The sequence below is a fragment of the Calonectris borealis genome, chromosome Z, assembly GCF_964195595.1.
Source record: "Calonectris borealis chromosome Z, bCalBor7.hap1.2, whole genome shotgun sequence".
In the NCBI taxonomy this organism is placed as follows: Eukaryota; Metazoa; Chordata; class Aves; order Procellariiformes; family Procellariidae; genus Calonectris; species Calonectris borealis.
In genome coordinates, this window is record NC_134352.1 from 48,136,108 (window position 1) to 48,157,717 (window position 21,610).

The 21,610-nt window shown below is 42.3% G+C and overlaps 1 protein-coding gene across 2 annotated transcripts; it reads right to left on the minus strand.

The window, feature by feature from the left end:
* Window positions 1-15,345: 15,345 nt before the first annotated feature.
* CZH9orf40 (chromosome Z C9orf40 homolog) lies at window positions 15,346-21,541 on the minus strand. Of its 2 annotated transcripts, none has more exons than XM_075136236.1 (2): window positions 21,146-21,541; window positions 15,346-17,136 (listed from the first exon to the last, which is right to left on the minus strand). In XM_075136236.1, exons 1-2 carry the CDS (start codon window positions 21,473-21,475, stop codon window positions 16,981-16,983), a joined length of 486 nt encoding a protein of 161 aa, XP_074992337.1. In that variant the 5' UTR covers window positions 21,476-21,541; the 3' UTR covers window positions 15,346-16,980. The 2 variants fall into 2 exon arrangements, with proteins under 2 accessions (XP_074992337.1, XP_074992335.1); XM_075136234.1 differs by lacking the exon at window positions 15,346-17,136 and adding an exon at window positions 17,143-18,188 and having other exon boundaries at window positions 21,146-21,536.
* Window positions 21,542-21,610: the final 69 nt, after the last annotated feature.

Here is a 21,610-nt window from a genome sequence, read left to right on the forward strand (position 1 = left end):
TCTTTTGTTTGCTTTATATTTTCGCAATGCAGGGATTAATATTGACTAGAGAGGTGACTCTGTGAAGACAGGACGCATCCGAAGTATCTACTGTGGAAAACAAATGCAGTTTGCAAAATGCAGCTGAGGAAGCACGAAGGGCCCCAGTAAGTCACAGCTTGATAGCAATCTGTATTAAACTGTAATACTAAGAAGTTTAAAGGATGTCAGCGATGCACATAGCTCACTTCTGGAGCCACGTGACTGCTCACTGTCACTCCTGTCAGCATTGTTCTTTTTGCTCCTTTGCTTGTCTCACACGGTAATAAAATCTTCAGGGGCTTGACAGCTGCGTACAGCAGCCCTCGCACACACGGCAAGACAAGCAGACTGTCACAGTTTTCCAAAGAGAGAGGGAGCACAGCTCAGATGATTTCTGAGGAGGCTGAAGACACGGTCCCACCGCTGCGTTTCCCACCGGCCGCAGCTCACCACTCTCCTCAGCTCTGCCCACCCGCCACCTCGCAAAAAAAAAAGCTTTCCTTTGCGGTGCTGTCTTGCTTTTAAATGTAAGTCACACCGTTAACCCACCGAATGCCGCAGACCCACAAAAAGCTGCCTCGACGCAGCTGGAGGAAGAGCCAGCCACGGCCTGGGAGCAGACGCCCAGGACTGTAGGGACGGAAACATCGTCCTGCCCGTTTGCCACAGAGGCCACCTGAACACACCCCCGGGCTCTCCAGACGGTCTTTCCGCACCTTTGGCCTCGTGTGCCAAGACACATTCTGTGACGCCAGCCTTATCACTGGAGGTTGCAACAGCAGCCAAAGGGACCCCCAAAGGCTTGGGTTCCCCCCACGTGAGGAGCAGCTGCGATTGCTGTTCGTGCTGGGCAGGATGGGACAAGCCGGCAGCCATCGCCGTTGCCCTCCCAGCACAGAGCCGGGCGGCGACTCCTGGCCCCCACCACGCCAGGCTGCGCTCCCAGGCACGCTCCCCTGCTACCTAAAAGCTCTCTGCTCCATCCCCCTGCCAACTCCTCTCCCCCAGCAGCAGCCCCACAGCCCACCCAGCCTCCCGGGAGCACTCCCTGCCCACCAAGCTGCCCAGCTGCATGTGTGTTCGGAGGGTCTCCTGAGCTGTGGCGGCACAAGGGGTGAGGGAAGGGCCGGAGCTGGGGCAAGGAGGGTGCTGCAAGGAGCAGGGACAGGGTGAGCTGGCAGAGAGGGCGGAGGCTGCATGGCACCGCCACCCAGCCTTTCCAAAATGCTAGTGAGCCGGCGGGCATCCCACCCCAGCAGGCTGGTAAAAAATTTGTATCTGCAGTCTGACCTCAGCAATGCAGCCTAACCCAAATAACACTACAGTCACAACAGGCTACCAACCCTGTACAGATGTGACCAAGTCCCTCACCACCTCTCCTCCTGGGAAGGTTTCGTTCAGCTTCAGCAGATGTAACTGGATTAGATCTACGCTGATAAGATGCTGTAGATGGGATACAGTCCAGCATGGTCTCTGCCACCCTATTCATAACACCAGTCGTGTTCAGAGTTGTGCTCATAGCAATGTAAAGGGACTGATCTCCTCTTCTTGCTGCAGTCTTCCCCTGACACGCTACCCTGTACAACAACCCCACTTCAAAGACAATACTATAAATCGAGGACGATTCTGGCCCCATGACCATTAAAACCTCTTTTCTATTATCTCTGGGCACCTGTCACTGTAGTTATCCAGAGGCAAACAAGAATTCCTTGGGATGACAAAAAAATGAGATGCTGCAGCTGCCCGCTCCCCGAGGTCCTCCACAAACAAAGCGGCCATGAGGTATACAGAGTTTGACGGGTCCCAGGGGGACCTACGCTCTTACGTGCCAACAACATTTTTGAAAACTGGGACCTAGGTACATAAAGCGTTTAGATGTTTTTGAAAACGTTACCTGCAGCCCAGAGTGGAGTACTGTGCGCGCTGCACAATGGCGTGCATGCATGGACAGACAGATGTTTACTAAGACCTCATTTTCCTTTACGAGCTGTAGAAATTTTAAACTCGCCTACGTTCTGCTCTTTTAAAACTACTACATGACCTTTTGCCCTCCACGTAGGTGGTCACAAATCGGGGGGGGAAGGTAACAATTATCTTATCTTCAACCTGTCCCTACAACATTTAAAAAAAAAAAAGTGAAGGTGGAGCTCTGAGAGAAATGTCTTTCTCTGGTACAGTTCTGTATGATTCTTATGTTTTCTTCCTGATACTGGTTACTTCCACGAATAGCATACTTCAGCACATTCGCTCTCGGGTAATTTCTGTGCCCCTGACCAAGAAAGCTTCAGCACCGGTCCCTTATCAAGACACAAAATGATCGAGGAAACTTAGGTTCAAACATAACCTAACCTATTTGCTGCTTATCATGTTTTTTAACAATACTATATAAGCCTGTTACTACTTTAAATAAGGTTGTTATGGAATAATATAAACTTATCAAAGAAAAGTCTGTAAACTGATTTCATATCTTCAGAGCGTATTTTTCATTAAAAAAATAATGATGATGCTTCCTTAAACTCATTTTAGCCTCATAGCAATATGGGCTTATTCTTATAGGTAACATTGCAATTCCCCTGGGAGGTCCAAAATACACTAAATCTCTGAAAACTGGCCACTGTTTTGGTACCAAAAAAAGGAGTTCGTGGTTTAACTTCAGGTGTTCACAACTTGAAACACTAGCTCATTTCTTCTTAGTGTACAAGCAGATACGGTGTATTTTGAAAATTATAAACAGAAATACACACAAAGAATATTGCACTGTAAACATATTCCTTATATCAGCAAGTATATCAGAAATGGATACATTAGATATGTTGCTACAGCATGATCTGTGTGAAGTACCATCCAGTCTCACAATTTTCTCTGTAGTAGCAGAGCTCTTGTCTTAAAACCCCAATATCTGAATCACACACGTTTCACCTTTAAATTTTGAAAAAAAAGGCTTCAGTCAGCATCACGGTAAAAAGAAGTGAAAATTTACAAGAGCCAGAGGCATTTTTCACACGTTTCATGTAACTATTGTAAACCTCATGGCATTCAAATGGCACTACCACGACATCACCGTGCGATGTCCTGCTCATAACGCGGGCAATCCTTTTTGCTGGAAGCCTTTCACAGAATACAAGCAGATGTGTGTGTATAAAACCATGCAAGTCCACATCTGCAGAAGCACGGGGGCGTCATCAGCACCGGCACCAGAACATTGAATCATTGGCAGAACAGCCCCCTGCAGCCTGAGGTTATCTCTTTGCCATCAGTCCAACAGATCTGTTCTCTCCCCAGCTCGCCTGGACTTTCAGATGAAGTGTGATGCCGTTTACAGATATGCTCAAATGCCACTCATGACACGGCGAGTGCCATGTGTACCACTGGAAAAAGAAGAGCTTATCTTCTAAAAGAAGAGCTCCGCCGAGCTGGCCGCCCCGCCACCCGCTCCGTGCGGAGGTGCCCCCCTCTCTCAGGCCGCGGGGACTTCGGCGCGGAACGGGACGGAGGGCACCAGCCTCGCAACTCCGCTCCGCCGCGGCCGCCCCTGCGGGGCACCTCGCAGACCGTCCCCGGGCGGAGAGCAGCGAGACCCCCGCCCACGCCACCCCCCGCGCCCCGTCCCCGCCTGCACCGCCCTCACCTGCGGGGCCGGGGCTTCGCGGCCACCCCGGCGGGCTCGGCGCGGGGGTGCCCGTGGTCGCCGCTCCTCCGCCGCCGCCACGCAGCGCTCGCGGGGCGGGTGCCGCCAGCCGCCCCCCCGCCGGTCCCGGCCGCCGCGGCAGACGGAGCCCAGCGGCGGGAAGAGCAGGTCCCGCCGCGCCGCCATGCCCGCCGGCACCAGCGATCCCTGTCCCGGGGCGACGGCGGGGGGGGGCGGGCGGGAGGCGCCTCCGCGGGGCGCGGCGGCTCCCGCGGCGTCGTCCTTTACCCGGCCTTTTAGTTATCTGTTTGCTTCGCTGTTTGCTTCCCCAGGATGGGAAGTTGCACGCTGCCCCAAGGCAGCAGGCGAGGTTTTCCTCCGTGGAAGGCTGAGCGCCCGCTCCGCGCCCCCCGCGGACACGCTCCCCCCCGGCCCCGCGGCGCTTTGCTTCCACCCTGCCAAGCTCTTCATCTCGTCGAGAATCCGGATCACAAGTATCCCAAACTCAGCATACGGTCTTTGGGTCGAGTTTGTCTGCATCTCAGCTCTCCCTCTAAAACCCTGGTCATTTTTTAGGGTATTGTGGAAATAAATTCACAGTGTAAGGTAAGGATACAGCACTCATGATAAACCTAACGGGAAGGTCCAAGAAGAAACCAACAATTCTCTCTTGAATTATGAAGACTTGAATCGTATGTAATCAAGACATTATTGAAAAGCAAAAGGTGAAAAAGAAACAGTAACTGGGTTACAGCTCATAACGATGAACAACTCGACCTGTGTACAAGAAAACCAGGATGTGAGCAGTGTATTAATTAAAATCTTCATAAAGTGATGAAATTTGGATATAAATCCAAACTTTTGAATACTCAGGTTCTTGATCTTCCTATTCTTCTTCACATACCTTTTTTCCACACTGACAAAGAAAACTCGAAGAACCTCAACACCCCTTCAGCAGTTATCACTGTCTCCTGCAGGGTTGGAGCCCTTGAACGCGCCAAGGACCACAACCATCGGACCAAAAAAAGCACCTGCAGCAATTATAGCTGGGTGTACCTAGTGTGGACTAACACACAGGCGTATGCCATGCTCCCTTTATTCTGAGTTTCATTTTGTTTCCAGTCTTCTGTATTTCCCCCAACTTGTCTCTCAAACCTCACCTTTCTTTCAATCTCCATTTTCTTTTGTCCCAGACTGACCCTCTTCCTATAATCAATCCCAGCCTCCAGTTCTTTGATTTCTCTGCCCTGCCCTCTCATCCACTTTTTGCCTAATGTTTCTTTCATTTTGTTGGTTTAAGTTGTTCCACAGTATTGACTGTGAGCTCCAATGTCCGCCTGCCTCTGGATTTTATCTGTATTTCCCATCCACTTACTCTTCCTAGACGTCTCTCCCATTTTCTGGTCTCTCCATTTCTAATTTTCCTGCCCAAGTCTCATCTTCCTCCATGGCACCCTGCTACCCCTCTATCTCCCCCTCAGGAGAGCCTTGTCTTCAGAACACGCTGTCTCAGTGCAGGAGCCCGGGAGCAGAGCCACCAAGAGCACCAGGGAGAAGATAGTCCCACTGTCAGGTCAAGCACCCAGGCTCAGCAGCACCCTGAAAACCGGCCTGCTCAGCCCTGGGACATGCCTCAGGACCTTTTGAAATGTTAGCTGTTAAACTTAGCAGTGGTTTCACATAAAATATTCTTTCAAAGACAAGGAGGATAAGAAAACTGCTTCCAGCCCACTGCCAAACATAAGTTTCTGTTTCTATTTTGTCTTTAGTCTTCTTAGATTGCACTTCTTACACAGTAGGCCTTAAAAAAGCATTACAGCTTCCAATAACAGAACACTCTGCTAGAAATTTTAGCAGGTGATGAACAGCATGTTCATTCTTTTCCTAGCTACACCTTTTAAGATATTAAATTATTTTCAATTAAATTTTCCCAAACAAGTCATCCTGAGTCAGCATAGAAACTTTCACCTCAATTTGCTAGTTTCACCCATGTTTATAAATGAAATAAAGAAGTGTTCTTTTAATAGGATCAGGCCCACTCTTCACATGAATCTGAACCCTGTAAGAAACCTGAAACACATGTATGTTTCATGTATGAAGCATATGCAGATGCTCTGGACTGGGACATAGTTAGGTGTACATATTCCTCTGATTGCAAGCATTTTCTTAATTCCAAATTTCTGCCATTTCTTTCTAAGTTGTGCATCTTGTTTCAGACATGAGAAATTCTTGGTCTTCCCTGGAATCAAGACTCACCATTTGTAATCTAATATGAAGACCTAAAAATCCGTTCTGCAAAGCCATACAAACCAATTCTCATGCTGCACATTCTCACACCCAATTCCCCAGCACTTCACTGATATGAAAACACGTGTGCTGTATTTTATAACAGACATTTTAGTAGTTCAAAGTCCACATAACTATCATGTACTCTTTATCCTGTTATCTCTAGAAATCAGAACTGCCAAGATGTTTTCTCCTGCAGTCCTACTGCAGGAGAAAACTACTATTTCTACACTTACCTTAAGATCAGGGCTATCTTGCTTGTCCATTCTTTATGCTTCTTTTTTTGTAAATCCTATATTCCCAGTGTCTAAGCTGCCACTTCAACAGCAGCGCAGCCAGCTCAATTCTTGGATGCCCCTTAGGAACAACGCTTCACACCTCCTGCTTTTCATGTCCTAAGTAAGTGAAATGCAGACATGTCAAAGTATGACTGCATTAACTCAGGCATAACCTTCCATTGTTTTCAAAGTCCAAAAATCTCCTACCAAAAAACGATCTTAAAGAAGAATACACTTAACAGAAACTTTTACCAAAACAGGAATGGCTTTGTTTCTGTTGTTTCCATGGGGTGCCTGTAAAGGCATAATCATCCAGATACCCACTCTGTTCACTATGTTCTGTTAGATCATACCTCCTATCCAGCAAATATATTAAAATGTTTTGCCCATCAACCGTGTTTAATCAGGCAGGAGCTACTAAAGGAGCATCCGGATTTTGGAATGAAAAAGCCAAAACTAATCTACATCTTATGCACTAATCTGCTTTAGAGGGAACTCCCAGTTTCATTGTTTCATCATCTCTAAACACACTGAAGACATTGAGTTTCGTAAGACTACTTTTACCTTCGCCTTAGTGCCCTAACAGATCTTCAAGAACTGATGAAGCAGCAAAGAGAGGAGCAACGAATGAAACTGCTAAAGACTGCTTTTAGAATTCTACCCCGTCCCATATCATTGCCAACAAACGAGCCCGCCACTAGGTTTATTTACCTTTATCTTCCAACATAAATACAGAAGTCTCATAAGTTAGTCTAACACCGAAGGCTGGCAGCAGATACATTGAACACACACTCATCAGATGACGACTGTTTCAGCTACTGCTTTAGCACGCTGTGGAAAGGCGCTGTGGAAAAGCACTGTGGAAGATTATTTTTCTTTATAGTGGAAAACTTAAATCTTGTTTTACCATGCAGATTCTGGACTACCACAGAACAGAATCTTCTGCCTTGGTCTTCCCCTTCAACTTACAGCCTGTAGAGGCAACATCCTTGGAGTGAGCTTAAGTCATGCTTTATTGCTTATTTCACAGTAAGCAAAAATTCCTGGTCTGATTGTAGTAAAGCTGGCCACTGCATACTGATATTAGACACTGATCTGCCAACAAATGCTTTTCCAAGAAGGAGAATATGACTTCCCTCATCACAAATAAACTGATTTTTTGATTAAAGTTAAGGATGATAGAACCCAGGCAGGCATATACTGGTTAACATGATAGATGTGATTCAACAGGAGGCAAGAATGAAGACAGTCTTGAATATTGAATTATACACAGCCAGGATGCCACGTGTTCTTATGGTGTTTTTTTAATCAGATTATTCAGTGGTTGCAACAAGTAGTTACTGATATCTGAACATGGCTCAAAATCCTTCAAGATAGTTCAGACATTGTATTTGCATGAAAACTATTCAAAGTCAACAGGACTGTTTGCAGAATTTATTCTATGCGAAAAATTGGCTTTTAAAAAGTTTTTATTGCAGTCTGTAAGTTGCCAGGAATGTAGTGAGGTAGGTTTTGTCAGCTTGATGGTCACAGTCACAGATATCCAACCACCAATTCTCCCGAAATGCATTTTGTAAATACCTTTGAAGGCAGTGCAGACCCAAAGAACAAAATGTGATGGTACAGTTTAGTCTCGTTAGTATCGTGAACAGTTTCTGTGCCTCTAATGATAGTCCCATGGAAACCAGCACACTGCCTCCTAAGGCAGGATGTCACTGTCCAGAATGGACAAGCAACATTTCAGATGGTGTCATTGGTCTCTGTTACTCAATTTTCTTAACAGAGGTAGGAAAACGAGTGAAGGTGGCCTAGAAGGACTCAGTGTAGGAGTGTGTTTGGCAGCTTTAAGATGTAGAAGCCTCCATCTCTTGAAAGAAACCCTTCACAGTGATGGAGAAGCACAATGTACTTTTGTAGAGTAACAATCATGGAGACAAGCATGAGGAAGATGCAGGATCGAAGGATGACTGCTTCAGTTGCTGTTCTTACCTCAGTATTAGATGACTCCTCAGATATGTGTAGCTAAACAGCAAAACCTTAAAAATTTTCTAAGTTTCTGAGGAGCCTTTCTTGAGCGTTAACACAATCCCTGCTTCTAAGAATAAGAAGTTTTAAGGGTTCTGTAGAATAGTCTCAGGGAACACTGCCTCTCTTCAGTTTGCTTGTCATTCCTTGTATCCCTCAGATTGGTTAACAGATTTTTGAAACGTGTCATCTTTCAGAGTACTCCTAGAAGATGTGAACTCTGACTTATCAGCTCCCTGGCTTGAGTCAAGTGACAGGCATATGGATTCTTCAGTGAGACTTTCTCCAGATGTGACCCCACAGCTTTCAAATCCTCATTTTAAAACAATTTTCAAAATCTGTTCTTTCCTTTCCCACCTTTTTTCATACCAGATACAATATATCTTTCTGACAGGGACTATAGAGAAGGTAGAATTGGGAGGATGGAGGTTTGTGTTACTATTCACACTATGTGCCAAAGTAAATGCTTCAAGCTTTAGAGGAAAGGAGACAAACAAAAAACTTCCTGCTTGAGACTGAAAAAAAAGAACCTTATCCACATGACCTCTTTATTTTGAACTAACCCAAAGGTTAAACAGCGATGAATGTACAGGGAGCACTGTGCTTCACAAAGGAAGAAGGAAAGCTGTCCTTCAGTGACCCATGGCTGGAGGCAAGAGGAAAACCTGAAGACACTTACTAGGGCGTCAGTCAAGTACACCGAGTACACACGCTCTCAGAGTGGAATATGCAGAAGACTTAAAGCAACGCCAGATTATCCAGTGTAAGAAGATGGGCTGATTCATGGAGAATAGTATTGTCCCATGCCAGTCTTCCAAAGGCTGGGAGCAGCTGAAGGCACATCCATGTGCACATGACACTGCGCCTTTGAGATGTAATTGCTGACTGCTCTACAGGCAAGTCCAAAACCTGCTGGGTTTCACAGGCTGCCCTAGCAGTTGTGGGGTTTGGGCAAGAGCTCCCCATCAGGCACAGCCCAAGGGCAAGGCCACGGCACAAGACGCAAGTGAATCCATATGGATTCACCCTATGAGCTGGATGTGGTCTGCAAGACATCACTTTGACCACTCCCCACTGAAAGCAGCAAGCAGTCAACAGCAGGCAAAGTCCCACGTAAAAATATTGAGATGCTAGCGCCAGCTAGGCAGGGCTCTGTTATGATCACTATTGCCTTCAGGCTGTGTTTAGAGGAGCTATCATATACTACATGATAGAAATACGCCATATCATGAACCTTCAAACTGATTATCTTGGCTGTTTGCTGCTAGCTGCCTAAGTTTCACCTGTAGGTACCTAGATTTCTAAGAAGAAAGCAAAGTAAAGTTAAGCTTACTCCTATTCAGCAAATTAAGAAGTTTATTTTGGATTTCTTCTCTGGCCCAGTCATCCCTTTCTAAAACAACATTGTTCTGCTATGACCCAGTGTCTTAGTCCTTACATAATTTTTATACCAATGTGTTCGCTAATTGCTATATTGTGTTTTTAAACAGTAGTTTTTAACATCACAGAAATCAGTATTGCAATCATTGCAATCATTGAAATAATTCTCTTAAATACTTACCTCATATGAAAACATCTTATGTATTTTTTCTTTCTGAGGAAAAACTGACCAGCCTAGGAGAGGAAATGAGTTTGGTTGCATCCTTGGCTCGAAGTGGTGCAACTGATTATTTTTAAAAAACATATTATGTGATCAGATAGACCTTTTAACAAAACACACTAAAAATACTGTAATTGTTTCCTTGACTACTTGAGACTTAAGATAAAAAAACAAGGACCTGTTCTTGTAAACGCTAACAGAGTTACTGCGCACTACTGTAAGCGGTCCTGAAAGCTCAGATCTTCTATAGCATGAGTACACTGCATTTAGAGAACTGAAGTCAGAATAGTACCTCAAAAAATCAAATTCCACTACTCTAACCTGTAGTAAAACAGTACCATGAAAATACAGAGACCTTCAAAATCCTATCTTTAAAATGCAAAGGTTTCTAACTTTCCTTACTGAAAAGGAAAATCTAATAACACATTTTTATCACACTTTTAAGTCAATGACAGACACTGGTAATCGCCATACAATGTGGTCTAAAGAATTTGAAAAAGAGTGTTTTGATTGCTGAACTCATTGTAGAAATGACTGGTCTTTATAAATTAGCAATTCTGGCCTCACAATAATTCAAGACCACTCTAACAGAGATAAAACAGAATTCCCAAAACGATTTGAGATTGTAGTTAGCACCGACAAATCCAGGATATTCACAGATAAGCTGCACTATATAAACTGGGGAGAAAAGAATGCATTGAAATGAGTGTACCAGAATCTGTCTCACAGTTCAAAATAATGAGAAAGAAAGATAAATGGGGAGCCTATTCTACCTTTTATGCTATTTGCTGGCATAAAAACAAGTAGGCAAGTGGGCACTCTCAGTACCTATTTGTTTGAGTCAAAGGGACTCCACTGACGAAGCTGTATCCTTAAAGCACTTTGGGCATATGTGCATTGTATGTATGGACTCTATGAAAAACAAAAATACATATTGGGCATCAAAACCACCATAACTTCTCCCTGAAGCCTTGCCATGGCATAGAAATTAAGGTATTCTGATATTTACACTCCAGGTTTGATACTACTATTCATGTCCGAAGTGAGAGAAGGGATTAAGGAATTTTAGTAGTTGAATGATTAATAGTAGTTAGAAGATTGAATCAGTAGGTAGGGGCTTGATACACAAGGCCGGCTCAGCCTGATAAGGCCGACTTAGCTATGGTGTAAATTAACTGAGGCGCCTCACAAGGACAGCTCCTGATAAAGACTAAAAACTTGTCTCAAGAAGCCAGCTAAAACTGACCCTGCGGTATGGACAAAAGTAAGAAGACAACTGAGCCTGCGCAAGAACAAAAGGTTACTAGCGGTGACGAAGAGGAACTATCAGCCTTCATCCCCACAACCCCCGACGACCACCACTAGGAGGCAATGCGCAAGCGCAGATGGGAGGGGTCTATGGAAATGACTTCTTGGAACTCATTTTAATACAAAGCAGGGAGAGGTCATGTGTATGTATAGGCGTATTACATAACTTTATGAATATGTAATATTTTACTGTATATATTTATGGTGAGTGCCACGTTGAGGCGTGCACGATTTTGGTGGGACTACCCCCCCATGCCGCCCAGCGCTGAATAAAAATACCTATTTTACAATCTCATAGATTGTGGAGTCCGGTTTCCGCAAGTCAAAAGTATAAACATTTTTTGCTTGTTAGCCATACCTTTCCCTCTCGTATCATACTATATTTCACAATCATACTTTAGAATTATTTTTATGGCTTCAATTTACACAATGAAAAGATGTCTTTGGTGTCTCTGTATTTGCACATTACACATTTGGAAATACCGAGGTTTGTCTGAAGTAGATTTTCCTCTTTTCAATCACAGGTTTCCCCAATTCTTAAAAGGTAAAAGTAGAAAAACTAACTATTATGAGATACACAGATGCAACATTTTGTGATTATTTGATCAAAAAACCATTGCAGTTTACAATGGACAATCATGAAACCATAGGATTTTGGTAGCTTACTTTATGCCAAAGTAGTTCTTACATAATAATTGCTTTTCATGCAATCAGAAGCAAAATTAGTTTTTTAAAATGCCAGGAAGTAAAAGAAACTGAAAGCAAATTTCATATTCTACAAGTTGAAGCATCAAAAGGAAATATCCACTATACAGCATCAGGCTTCAGAGAGACAATATTTGACACTTAGGCTAGATCCAATGGAATTAATTATTGTGTGTTCCAATTTAATCAGAGGAGCACTGTGCACTGCTGAAATGAAGGACATTACAAAATTCACCTGTGCAAGAGAACAGTGAATAGATGTGGCTCATTTCCGTTCGTAGCTCTGCATGAAACAACTTTCCTCTGGCTTACACTTCATTGAAGATAGTACAACACTATTTCTGTTTACTTTTCTCAGTCTCATACTTGGTTAGCCACTTATTTCATCATATTCCAATCCAAACATGAACCCCGGGTATTCATGTAAGAGAACTGGAAAAAATGTAATGTTTAGGCAATCTATATCCCTTCTTTCAAAAATTCCCTATTATAAAAGAAGACAAAACAAAACCAGGAAAACTACCATCCACCACAGTAATTCTTAAAAGCAAAACAAAATTACAAACAAAAATTGACTTTGCCTCCATCCTTCTTTCACAATTTTTTCCCCTGGGAATGATAACATCTTAGTAGTAAGAAAACTATTTTTTCCTTCAGTAGTGAAAAAGTTATGATCTGTATGGCTTTAAGAGAAGAAAGAACAATGATTTTTCAGTCCTTAGAAGTGACTAAGATGTCATGAATGCTGTTTTTTTGACAAAGAGCGTTTAAAACATACTTATTAATAACTAGTGAGTTCACTTACAAATGAAATATCAGGAATTAAAACATACTGTTTGCTGTATCAACATCAAATTCTCTAATACAAGAAGTTTGAAACAGGAATTTTAAATAAGCAACCTTTTAATAACACTACTTGAAAAACCCTATCTGAAATTTCCTCATACATTTCAAATATACTCTTACCTATATACCAACATTTAAACGCTAGTTAGTTTCTTACGAATTAGCACTTACCTTTTTCTTCCCCGAATTTAACGAGTACATTTCAAATATCCTTCAGCCACAGACCGAGGTTTCCATCCAACACACAATCAGATAAAGCTTGCTTTCCTGCTGTAACTAATGGAAACAGTGCAAGAAGTAGTGACAACTCCCCATGTGTTAAACTGATAGGTTGTGGTTGGTTTTTTTTTTTTTTTTTGGGGGGGGGGGGGAGGAGGGGGGCAGGCAGGAGAGCAGTAGAGCGAGAAACAAGAGATGAACCAAGAATTCTTGACAAAACGTTTTTACTCCAATTACGCTGAAGACCTTGTATCACCTTATAATCAGGAACTTGTGACTTGATCTGCCTTTATTTATGTATCACGGTAAGGAAATGATTAATATTCATGATGTCACGGCTCGAATTTTCAGTAGCAGTTCAGAACAAAAGCATACCCAAAACATGTAGTTTACTGTGTATGTGTATTGCCACCTAGAGAGTCAAGGTTATAACTGTAGGCATGGAAATAATTAAGCCAGCCCAAGCATAGTAGCTATTTTGAAATGTTTCTTTGAACATAAGCTTTGCTATACCAAACAATGAGACCGTGCCATTAACATCTCTTATTGCGGCTGTCCTCAGATGTTTTCACAAAAAATACACATGAATTCCCCACAACAAATCTGCCGTAACCAGAACTAGCTGCCAAATGCTGGACAGTACTTATCTTTGGTGCTACCTGGAAACATACATTTGCATTCTCTTATTTTCCACATGAAGGATCCTGTGGATCTTCCAACCACCCATATACATGTGTGTACTTTTAAAATTAAATTCTTGGTCTTGCCAATAGGAAAAAACATCAAGCAGTTACTGTCAAAACAGTGAAACCTAATAATCTACTGTTGATCACCATATTCAAATTATTGTGCATTCTGCTGTGCTGAAGGAGACAGAGCTGAAAATATTACTTCATGTCATTGCTCTGCTGGCCAGCTATGCCTGCACTCGTTTGCTACCCTACTTCTTCATCATCACCTATCTTCCATTCCCCACTTTTTTTTTTTTCTTTCTTTCTACCACAGTCTACTTACCCAAGACATGGTCATCAATGCAGCCTGTTTTTCATAGTAGTTCTTCACTTTCCTGATTTGGACTGAGCTTTAAGCTTCTCCTGAAGGCTTACCTATCTTGGGAACCGTAAATACAGTGTAGGCCTTCAATAATTAACACCAATCGGACCATATAAAACAGGCCTTAAGTTTAGAATGAAACAGAAAATCTGCAAAGGCCGACATGCTGATGATACTACTTTGCTGTTTAAATCTGCTCTGAAACATATTTAACTCCAGCATTTCACTTCTCTTTAGAATGCCCACACCCTTACTGTGCTACTTGCAGGTGCAACACCTTTATCAACTTGGGTAATATCTAGATTGGTCTCTGTGGTTACACTGTACATTTTCTTACTCTTTTGACAGTGGTTCTTCCTTTGAGAGAGGAACATTTTAGAGAAAAGCAAACTCCTTATTACCCAGAGAGAATATAAACAATTTTTTTCTGAAAGTTTAAGAACACATCCAATGAAGATCGCCACTGGTAGGTATTATGCCACTCCTCAGCTGTCTTGGAATTTGTGCTAACATTTTGTTATTTCAAAAGAACATTTTCTTCTCACTGGATATAAATGCACATGCACGTTAAAACATCTTAAGCTTACTTATAGTATGTACAACCCTTGAACAAAAGCTCTCTACTACAATGGAGTCGGAAGTCAAGACCAGTGTTTTGGTAGCCCACAGTGACACATGGAACCTGGAGACACCAGACATTGAGCAATGACATGTCTTGACCACACCTTTTGACAGCTCTAATGCAAAGTTTGTGTAATCTATCATCACTCCCCCTTACCTTGCCCAGTCCTTTGTATAACCCAAACACCCAGACTCATTTAAAAAGGTTTTCCAAGGCTTTTAAATTTGCCTTTATTTGCAAACAGATGAATGGAAAAAATTAATCAGCTCAGCAAATGCTCTGAAAGTAACCGTAAGATTCCAGCCCATAACCCAGAGCCCACGACTGGAACAATCTAAGAGGAAAGAGCTTGCCTACAGCATAATTGCAAATACAGTAAACATACAGCCTACAACATAGTGCAAGCTTTATTTGCTTCAAAGGGCTTATTTATTTTGCTATGGAGTAGCTCAAATATGTAAGACAACAATAAAACCCCTTCTGTCCTGTGAATATAGGGGAAAGGAGAGACTGATTTTAATGCTAAAATGCAGTCTACTGCTGCATACGTACTGCATATGAAGCTCCAAGCACATTTAAGCAACTAAAGCATGTCTGCAAAGATACTAGCTAATAATGCAAAATACTGGATCCTGAGAATACTGGATGGTGTGAAATATTACAAAAACCACAAATTCAGGAATGCATATATTACATAGGGGCAGGGGAAAAAGAAAAAAAAACAAACACAAAACGAACACCTCAAATGAATAAATGTATTTCCTCACTAATTTATTTTGGTTATAGTAAACATGTAACAGCAGTTGTATTCTTGCCAGAAAAGGAGTTTGTTTTTAAAAACACTTTTAAAGTACCTCCTAAGACAAGTTGATGTATTTGAACTCAAAAAATGTAATTAAAAATGTGTGAGAAAAACAAATATTGTTTAAATATGTATCCAGCTAATCTGGTAGCAGGTAGAAGCATATCCAGACAAGGACCATGAAATGCTTAAGTCACCAAGCCACCTCCTTTCTTCTGTGGGTACTAAGAGACCCTAGAGATCTAAACGAATAAGCAATAAACAAATACAGATACCTTACAGCACAAACACTGAAAAAAGTTTCCAAATGTTTACTAAGAAGGCTGACAAGCTGACTATTTTAAGCAAAAAGACCAAATAAAATGACAAAGTTATAGAAGCAACAATATTAAGAAATAAAGTCAGGAACTTCACACAGTAATAGTCCCAAAGTTTTCAAATACATACAGACAAAACTTTATTGTCCTTTAGCAAATACATTATTTAAAGAAAATTTAAAAAATTCACAAGTTGCCTTCTTCAATGATCATTCCAGCAAAAATACAGCGTTTGCTATCCTTAAAGACAAAACACATTTGCAAAGTCTGACAGTCTGCCCATACAACTTCAGCCTATTATCAAAGACAAGTCTTTCTAATTGTACTTCAACTTGTAAATAAATTACGAAAGACAAACATTAAGTTTGTATTTCACAGCAAAAAACACTAATTCAATGAACTTCTGTAAAAATTTTTTGCAAGATCCATAGTCTCTGCAAAAACTACACCTCAGTCAGTTAAGTTTGAAAAAGTGTATGTGGTAATTTTATATTGCATTAACTCTTCTTGACACATCTGTCCACACCTGCCATTTCAATGCTATCAAGTGGTTCGGAGCTAACATCACAAAGAATAAGAATAGCATTAACTTGAGAATGGACCAAAAACCTAAAAGCTGGCTGCCCACTGCTTCGGGTAATGTGAAGAGAAGAACGTGAAATGTGAAAAACTTTCAGATGGCAGCTTACAGAAGAAAAGATCCCCTTTTCCTTCCCCCTCCCTGCCACACTTGTTTTTGGTTTGCATAGAAAAGGGAATGTTTTGTCTGGTTTTGGTAGGCTCTTATTTTTTGGTTTAGCTATTACACAGAAAAAAACACATTAAAAATCACTACAGTTTGTGTGCTTTATGATAAATTCACATAATAAATATTTCACTTTCAGCTATCACAGTTACATCTTTTTGTTCAGGACAGGCAAAATAATTTTCCATTTCCTTTTGACATGTAACATATCCACCTGTTTCTTTTAATTGCATCCCAAAGTTCTAATTTTCTGTAGTCTTCTTTTAGCTTGCCTCTGTATTTTCAAGCATTTTTGCTAAACATTATAGCCTCCTCCACACTGTACACCTCCAGATAGCTTACTATTAAGTACCTAATAGTGATTATCCCATCCACTTAGACAACTCAGACTTGCTTTTGCAGACTGACATAACACTGTTTCTTCAAGAAGGCAGAAGCATGCTTATTTTTCTCCCAAGTAGAAAAACTTGAATCCAAATGGAAACAAGTTTCTTGTGAGTAGATGCACAACTATGAAACAATTGATCAGGTCTCCATTTCAGTCTCCATGGTATCAGTCCTTGAAGGAGTTTTAGCTTCTGGTGGAGTCTCTCCATCTAGGTTCTGAATATCAGACAAATCAAGAGTAGGCAATGGTGGTCTCCAATACAGGAATGAGTTATACTGACAGAAATCTTCTTGCTTTGAAAAGAGACAAATAAACAAAAAGGCAACAAAACATTAATGTGTATCATAGCAGTACAAAATAATAAAAAGAAACTTTTATAAAAGAAACTAAACCAAGGAAGAGTTACTCAGCTGTTCCGTATTAACAGTTCTTATAATTTTATACAGAAAAAATATGAGCTACTTCTAAGTAAAATACCACAGAAAATTTCAACCAAATAATAATTTAGTTTTGTTCTTTCAAATATTCTTGCAAAGAACTACTGTACGATCTCTGGGAAATACTTCTGTAACTCCACCAATTTCTTCAACTTGCAATCTTTGTACAGAACGATACTGTAAAACTTGTGCAATTACTGGACTTTGCATATAAAAACTGTTCACTGCTTTTTCTTCTCACAATACTATACAAGTTTCATGCACATTTAGAAGCTGGTATTCAGAAGAACATATTTAGCTATTTTACATCAACTCAGAGGATGATACTTGCAGGAAAAGTAAAGCACTGGGTAGTGTTTCTACCACATTCCGTTTCTTCTTTTCTGTATCTACATTTTGTACTCAAGTATACATGAGAAAAATGAGGATCTCTTCTATGGACAGGGAGGGAAAAGTTTAAGAACTGGCAAGTAGTACAAGAAAAACCTTGGAGGAACACATACTTATCTACTACTTTACTCTGCAATCATAGAATTTTTTTTTTAAATCTTTGTTAGAAAACACACTGTTTGTTTATAACCACGTCGTGGTTATAAACAGTGGCCAATCTGTGCATGTTTCTATGGACATGATACATGTAAGAAGACGAATTCTCAAGACATTCCTTAGGCCTTGAGCATGTACTTTCTTCTGGTATGTAAAAACACTGAATGCTGCCACAAAACTAAAATAATACATTTCCATATAATATTGGTTTGTATTTTTCCTAATATACAATTGGAATTTTTAGATATTTTACTTTAATGTCTCAGCTGTAATAGATGCTAAACAAAAGTATTTTTAACAAAAAAACTGGTATAACTGTTTTGGTATCGCTCTGGAAAAATTTCATGCTTTGTCTGCTGGCTCTGCAACAGAATAAAAAAAATGTCATGTTCAGAAATTGCAGTAAATAAATACCGTCCCTAAACCCTCTCAGATAATGGAAGAATTATGTTCCCCCCCACTCCCCGAAAGAGAGAAGTACATAAATTCACCATACTTTCCATTTAAAGAACACATTTTTCTATTTGTTACCACACAAACCTCTTGTGAACTACAATTTGTTGTTCTAGGTAACCTGTTTTTACTACAAAAATCACTGCATTATTCAAGACCTGTAATAATTAAGAGAGGCATGAAAGACATTTCATAGCAGCAAGATGGCTGCTGTAGAGTACTACTAACGTGAATTTGCTCACTATGAAAAGATTGTCTTCAGGGAAAATTGAAGAACCAAAGTTCCCATTAATTGTAATAGAGACCAAAACCAGTTAAATGATATAATGCAACAGAAACAGAAGGCTGATTATATAGAAACTTGAAGAAAGCCAAACTGTAAGTAGTCGCACACATTTTGCATAAATATTCTTGTAAACTGAAATTTTTGTACTGCACAGCATTAACAACAAACAACAAAGATTTTCCAGTCCATATTCCAACCTAGGCAGCGTCACACAGAACTGTGCAGGGCAGGTGGCTAGCAAGTCCTTTGAAAAAAATCTCCAGCAACAGTAGTTTCAGAAACTGTCAGCTACCCATACAAATCCTCTCCATGTTTAATCCGAACTCCCCTTATATTTTACTAAGAAGTTACCGCTCACACTGTGAGAGTTAAGTACTTAAAGTCAGAGCACCCCTGTGCTAGATGCTTTGTACGCACAGAGTAAATGACAGTATTCTTGTTTCAAAGAGATTATAAAACCTCATAACCGCAAAAATATGCATACTCTTAATTTTGGACTCAGACTACATACAGGATTAATTTTAAGAGCATTCAAGTCTCCAGAGAAGCAGTATTTCAGTTTATTGGTATCTCCCAGAAAGATTCAGTGTGAAAATAAACAATTCCAAGGAGCACAAAAGACAAGCGCAAACACTAAACATTAATACATAAAATGCAAAATAAAGGATCAAATATTCACATTCACCTAAATATCTTTCAAAATAGGTTTTGAGAAGAAATTCTAGCAAGGTAGGTAACATGCAGCAAGCTCAGAGATACAACAGCTCAGTTTCTACAGATGAAGTTGTTCGATTTTTAAGGAGTTAATTTGCCAACTCGAGTTGCAAAGGTGTGGTTGCAAATAAAACTGAAACAATATTTATTCTCTGGCCAACAGTAACATAATTGGAATTGCTTGTAACATTAACAAAAACAGTGTGAAATTGAGTGTCCAGATCAGGCTTATTACTGTAACAAACTACAGAAGCCACAAAACGGCAAAGAATCCTGCCAACCTACAGCTGTATTTTCAGAAAGGTGTAAAAATCATCATCAGAAATATCTTTGTGAAAGATTTAAAACACACAGGTAGGACACACAGAAGATGGAAGAAACACCTCTTGCCTGCCGTTAACTAAGCTTTATTTTAAAGCGAAAATATTTTTTATACAATACTGTACTTAGGGAAACAACCTGTTAAAAATACAGTCCTAAAAAACATTTTATGTAGAGAAATACTCTTTATTGTGTGGAAATCCGGGGGGCTTGTTGCCTTCCTACCACTGCTTAACCTTACAAAATTATGCCTAATAACCCTAGGGATAAGTAAAGAATTCAGCATTACGTTTGTGATGGAGTAAAACTTTTCTGTAGAGGCTTGCCCAATTTGTTCAATTTGCTTTGCTTCAGAATACGCTTGTTCTCTCTTCAGAAATGAAAGATATGCTTGTGTTTAAAAGGTGCAGCCTAGAAAGGATGTATTATTTTCATAGGACATAGAATTTTGCCCTCAATTCCTTCGTGCCTTAACTCTACCATCCACCAAAAGGCAAAGCCCGAGAAAGAAAAGCCACAATTTTCTTTACAGATCATAGATGGGTGCTACACTATCAAAGGACCCATCTTTTCAAAACCAGAGTCTGAAGCTGGAGTTCAGAATCCATCTGACTTGATTAGACTTTCTGCCACTTCCGTATGACTGGATCAAATACTTCAGTCTTATTTAAAAGGTCACAGTGGGAGGAAAGGTGAGTTTACATACATCAAACTTGTAACTAGTCACGAAGTTTGACCTAGCATTTTATTTTTGCAAAACTAAAACCTTCTTAGTACCAGACTTTGTTTCTTGGCCTATTGTATAAAATGTGATCAAGGCCAGGGCGAAGAATCTACGTTGTTCAAAGTTAACCAGAAACATCGAAATCAACTGCGCATTTCAATACACCCTGACCATTAAATAACTGATCCCCTCGCCTTCACTAGACGTTTTAGTTCAAAGATAGCTCTGGTATCGCTGCTAAATGCCCATCCCAAACAAAAAGTTAAGAAAGTTGCCAGACGTTGTAGTAAGCCTGACCCGCAACCTCAAACAATAGAGATGCTATTAAACTTTTCAAGCTTCCACCATGCTTTTGGATGGGGATGTGGCTGCAGATCGACTTAACTAAGGTGAACTCCAGACAGGCAGTTTCCCACCAGTTTTTCTAAGGAGGGGAGAAGCTAGAAATATTACTTCTTTTGCACCGGGAGAAGGAAAAAGAAAAAAAAAAAGCTCTGGGAGACCCACGACCGACTAACACAGGGAGGCACGGAACAGGCTGCGGGGCGCCGAGCGCTGTGCGGTGCCTGCCCCAGGCCCGGGGGACTCCGCCCGTACGTTCTGCCGACCCGCCCGGCCCGCCAGCTCCCCCGGCCGACACCAGCGCCCCGGCGCAGCGGGCCGAGCTCGAGGTCCCACGGTAACGCCTCAGCTGCCAGTAACACCGCCCACGGTTTTTCCTCCCCGGCGGCGAGCGGCAGCAGCAAGCTCGGGCCCGCCCACGGCAGCACCGCGGCACCCTCCCCGGGAGGCCTCCCGCCGCCGCAGCCCTGCTCCGTTACCTCAGCGGCGGCGGCCCGCTCTTTGCCCCGGCCACCGGCGCGTCCCTCCGCCGTCCGCTCGTCCTGGGGCGCCGCGGGCCCGCCGCGCCGCCGCCGCCTGCCCCCCGCCTCCCCCTGCTCCCCGCGGGGACTGCTCCCCCGCAGCCCGGGCCGCTTGCCCGGCGGCGCCTCAGCCTCCTCCAGCTTCCGCTTCGGGGCGGCAGGGCCGGCGCTCGCCGCTTCGCCCCGGGGGCGCCGCTCGGGCGCGGCAGCGCGGGGCGGCGGCGGCTCGCGCAGGAACCGCTTGATGGGCACGTGACACACTAACGGCTCCGCGCGCCGCTTGGCCATGAGGGGGCCGAGCGCCGCCGGCTCCGCGGAGCGCGCGTCCCCCGAAAGCGCACGCACCGCCACCGCGCCGGGAAGGGCGCATGCGCGCCCCGCGGAGCTCGACCCCGCCCGCCGGTGAGTGACGGGCGGGGGTGG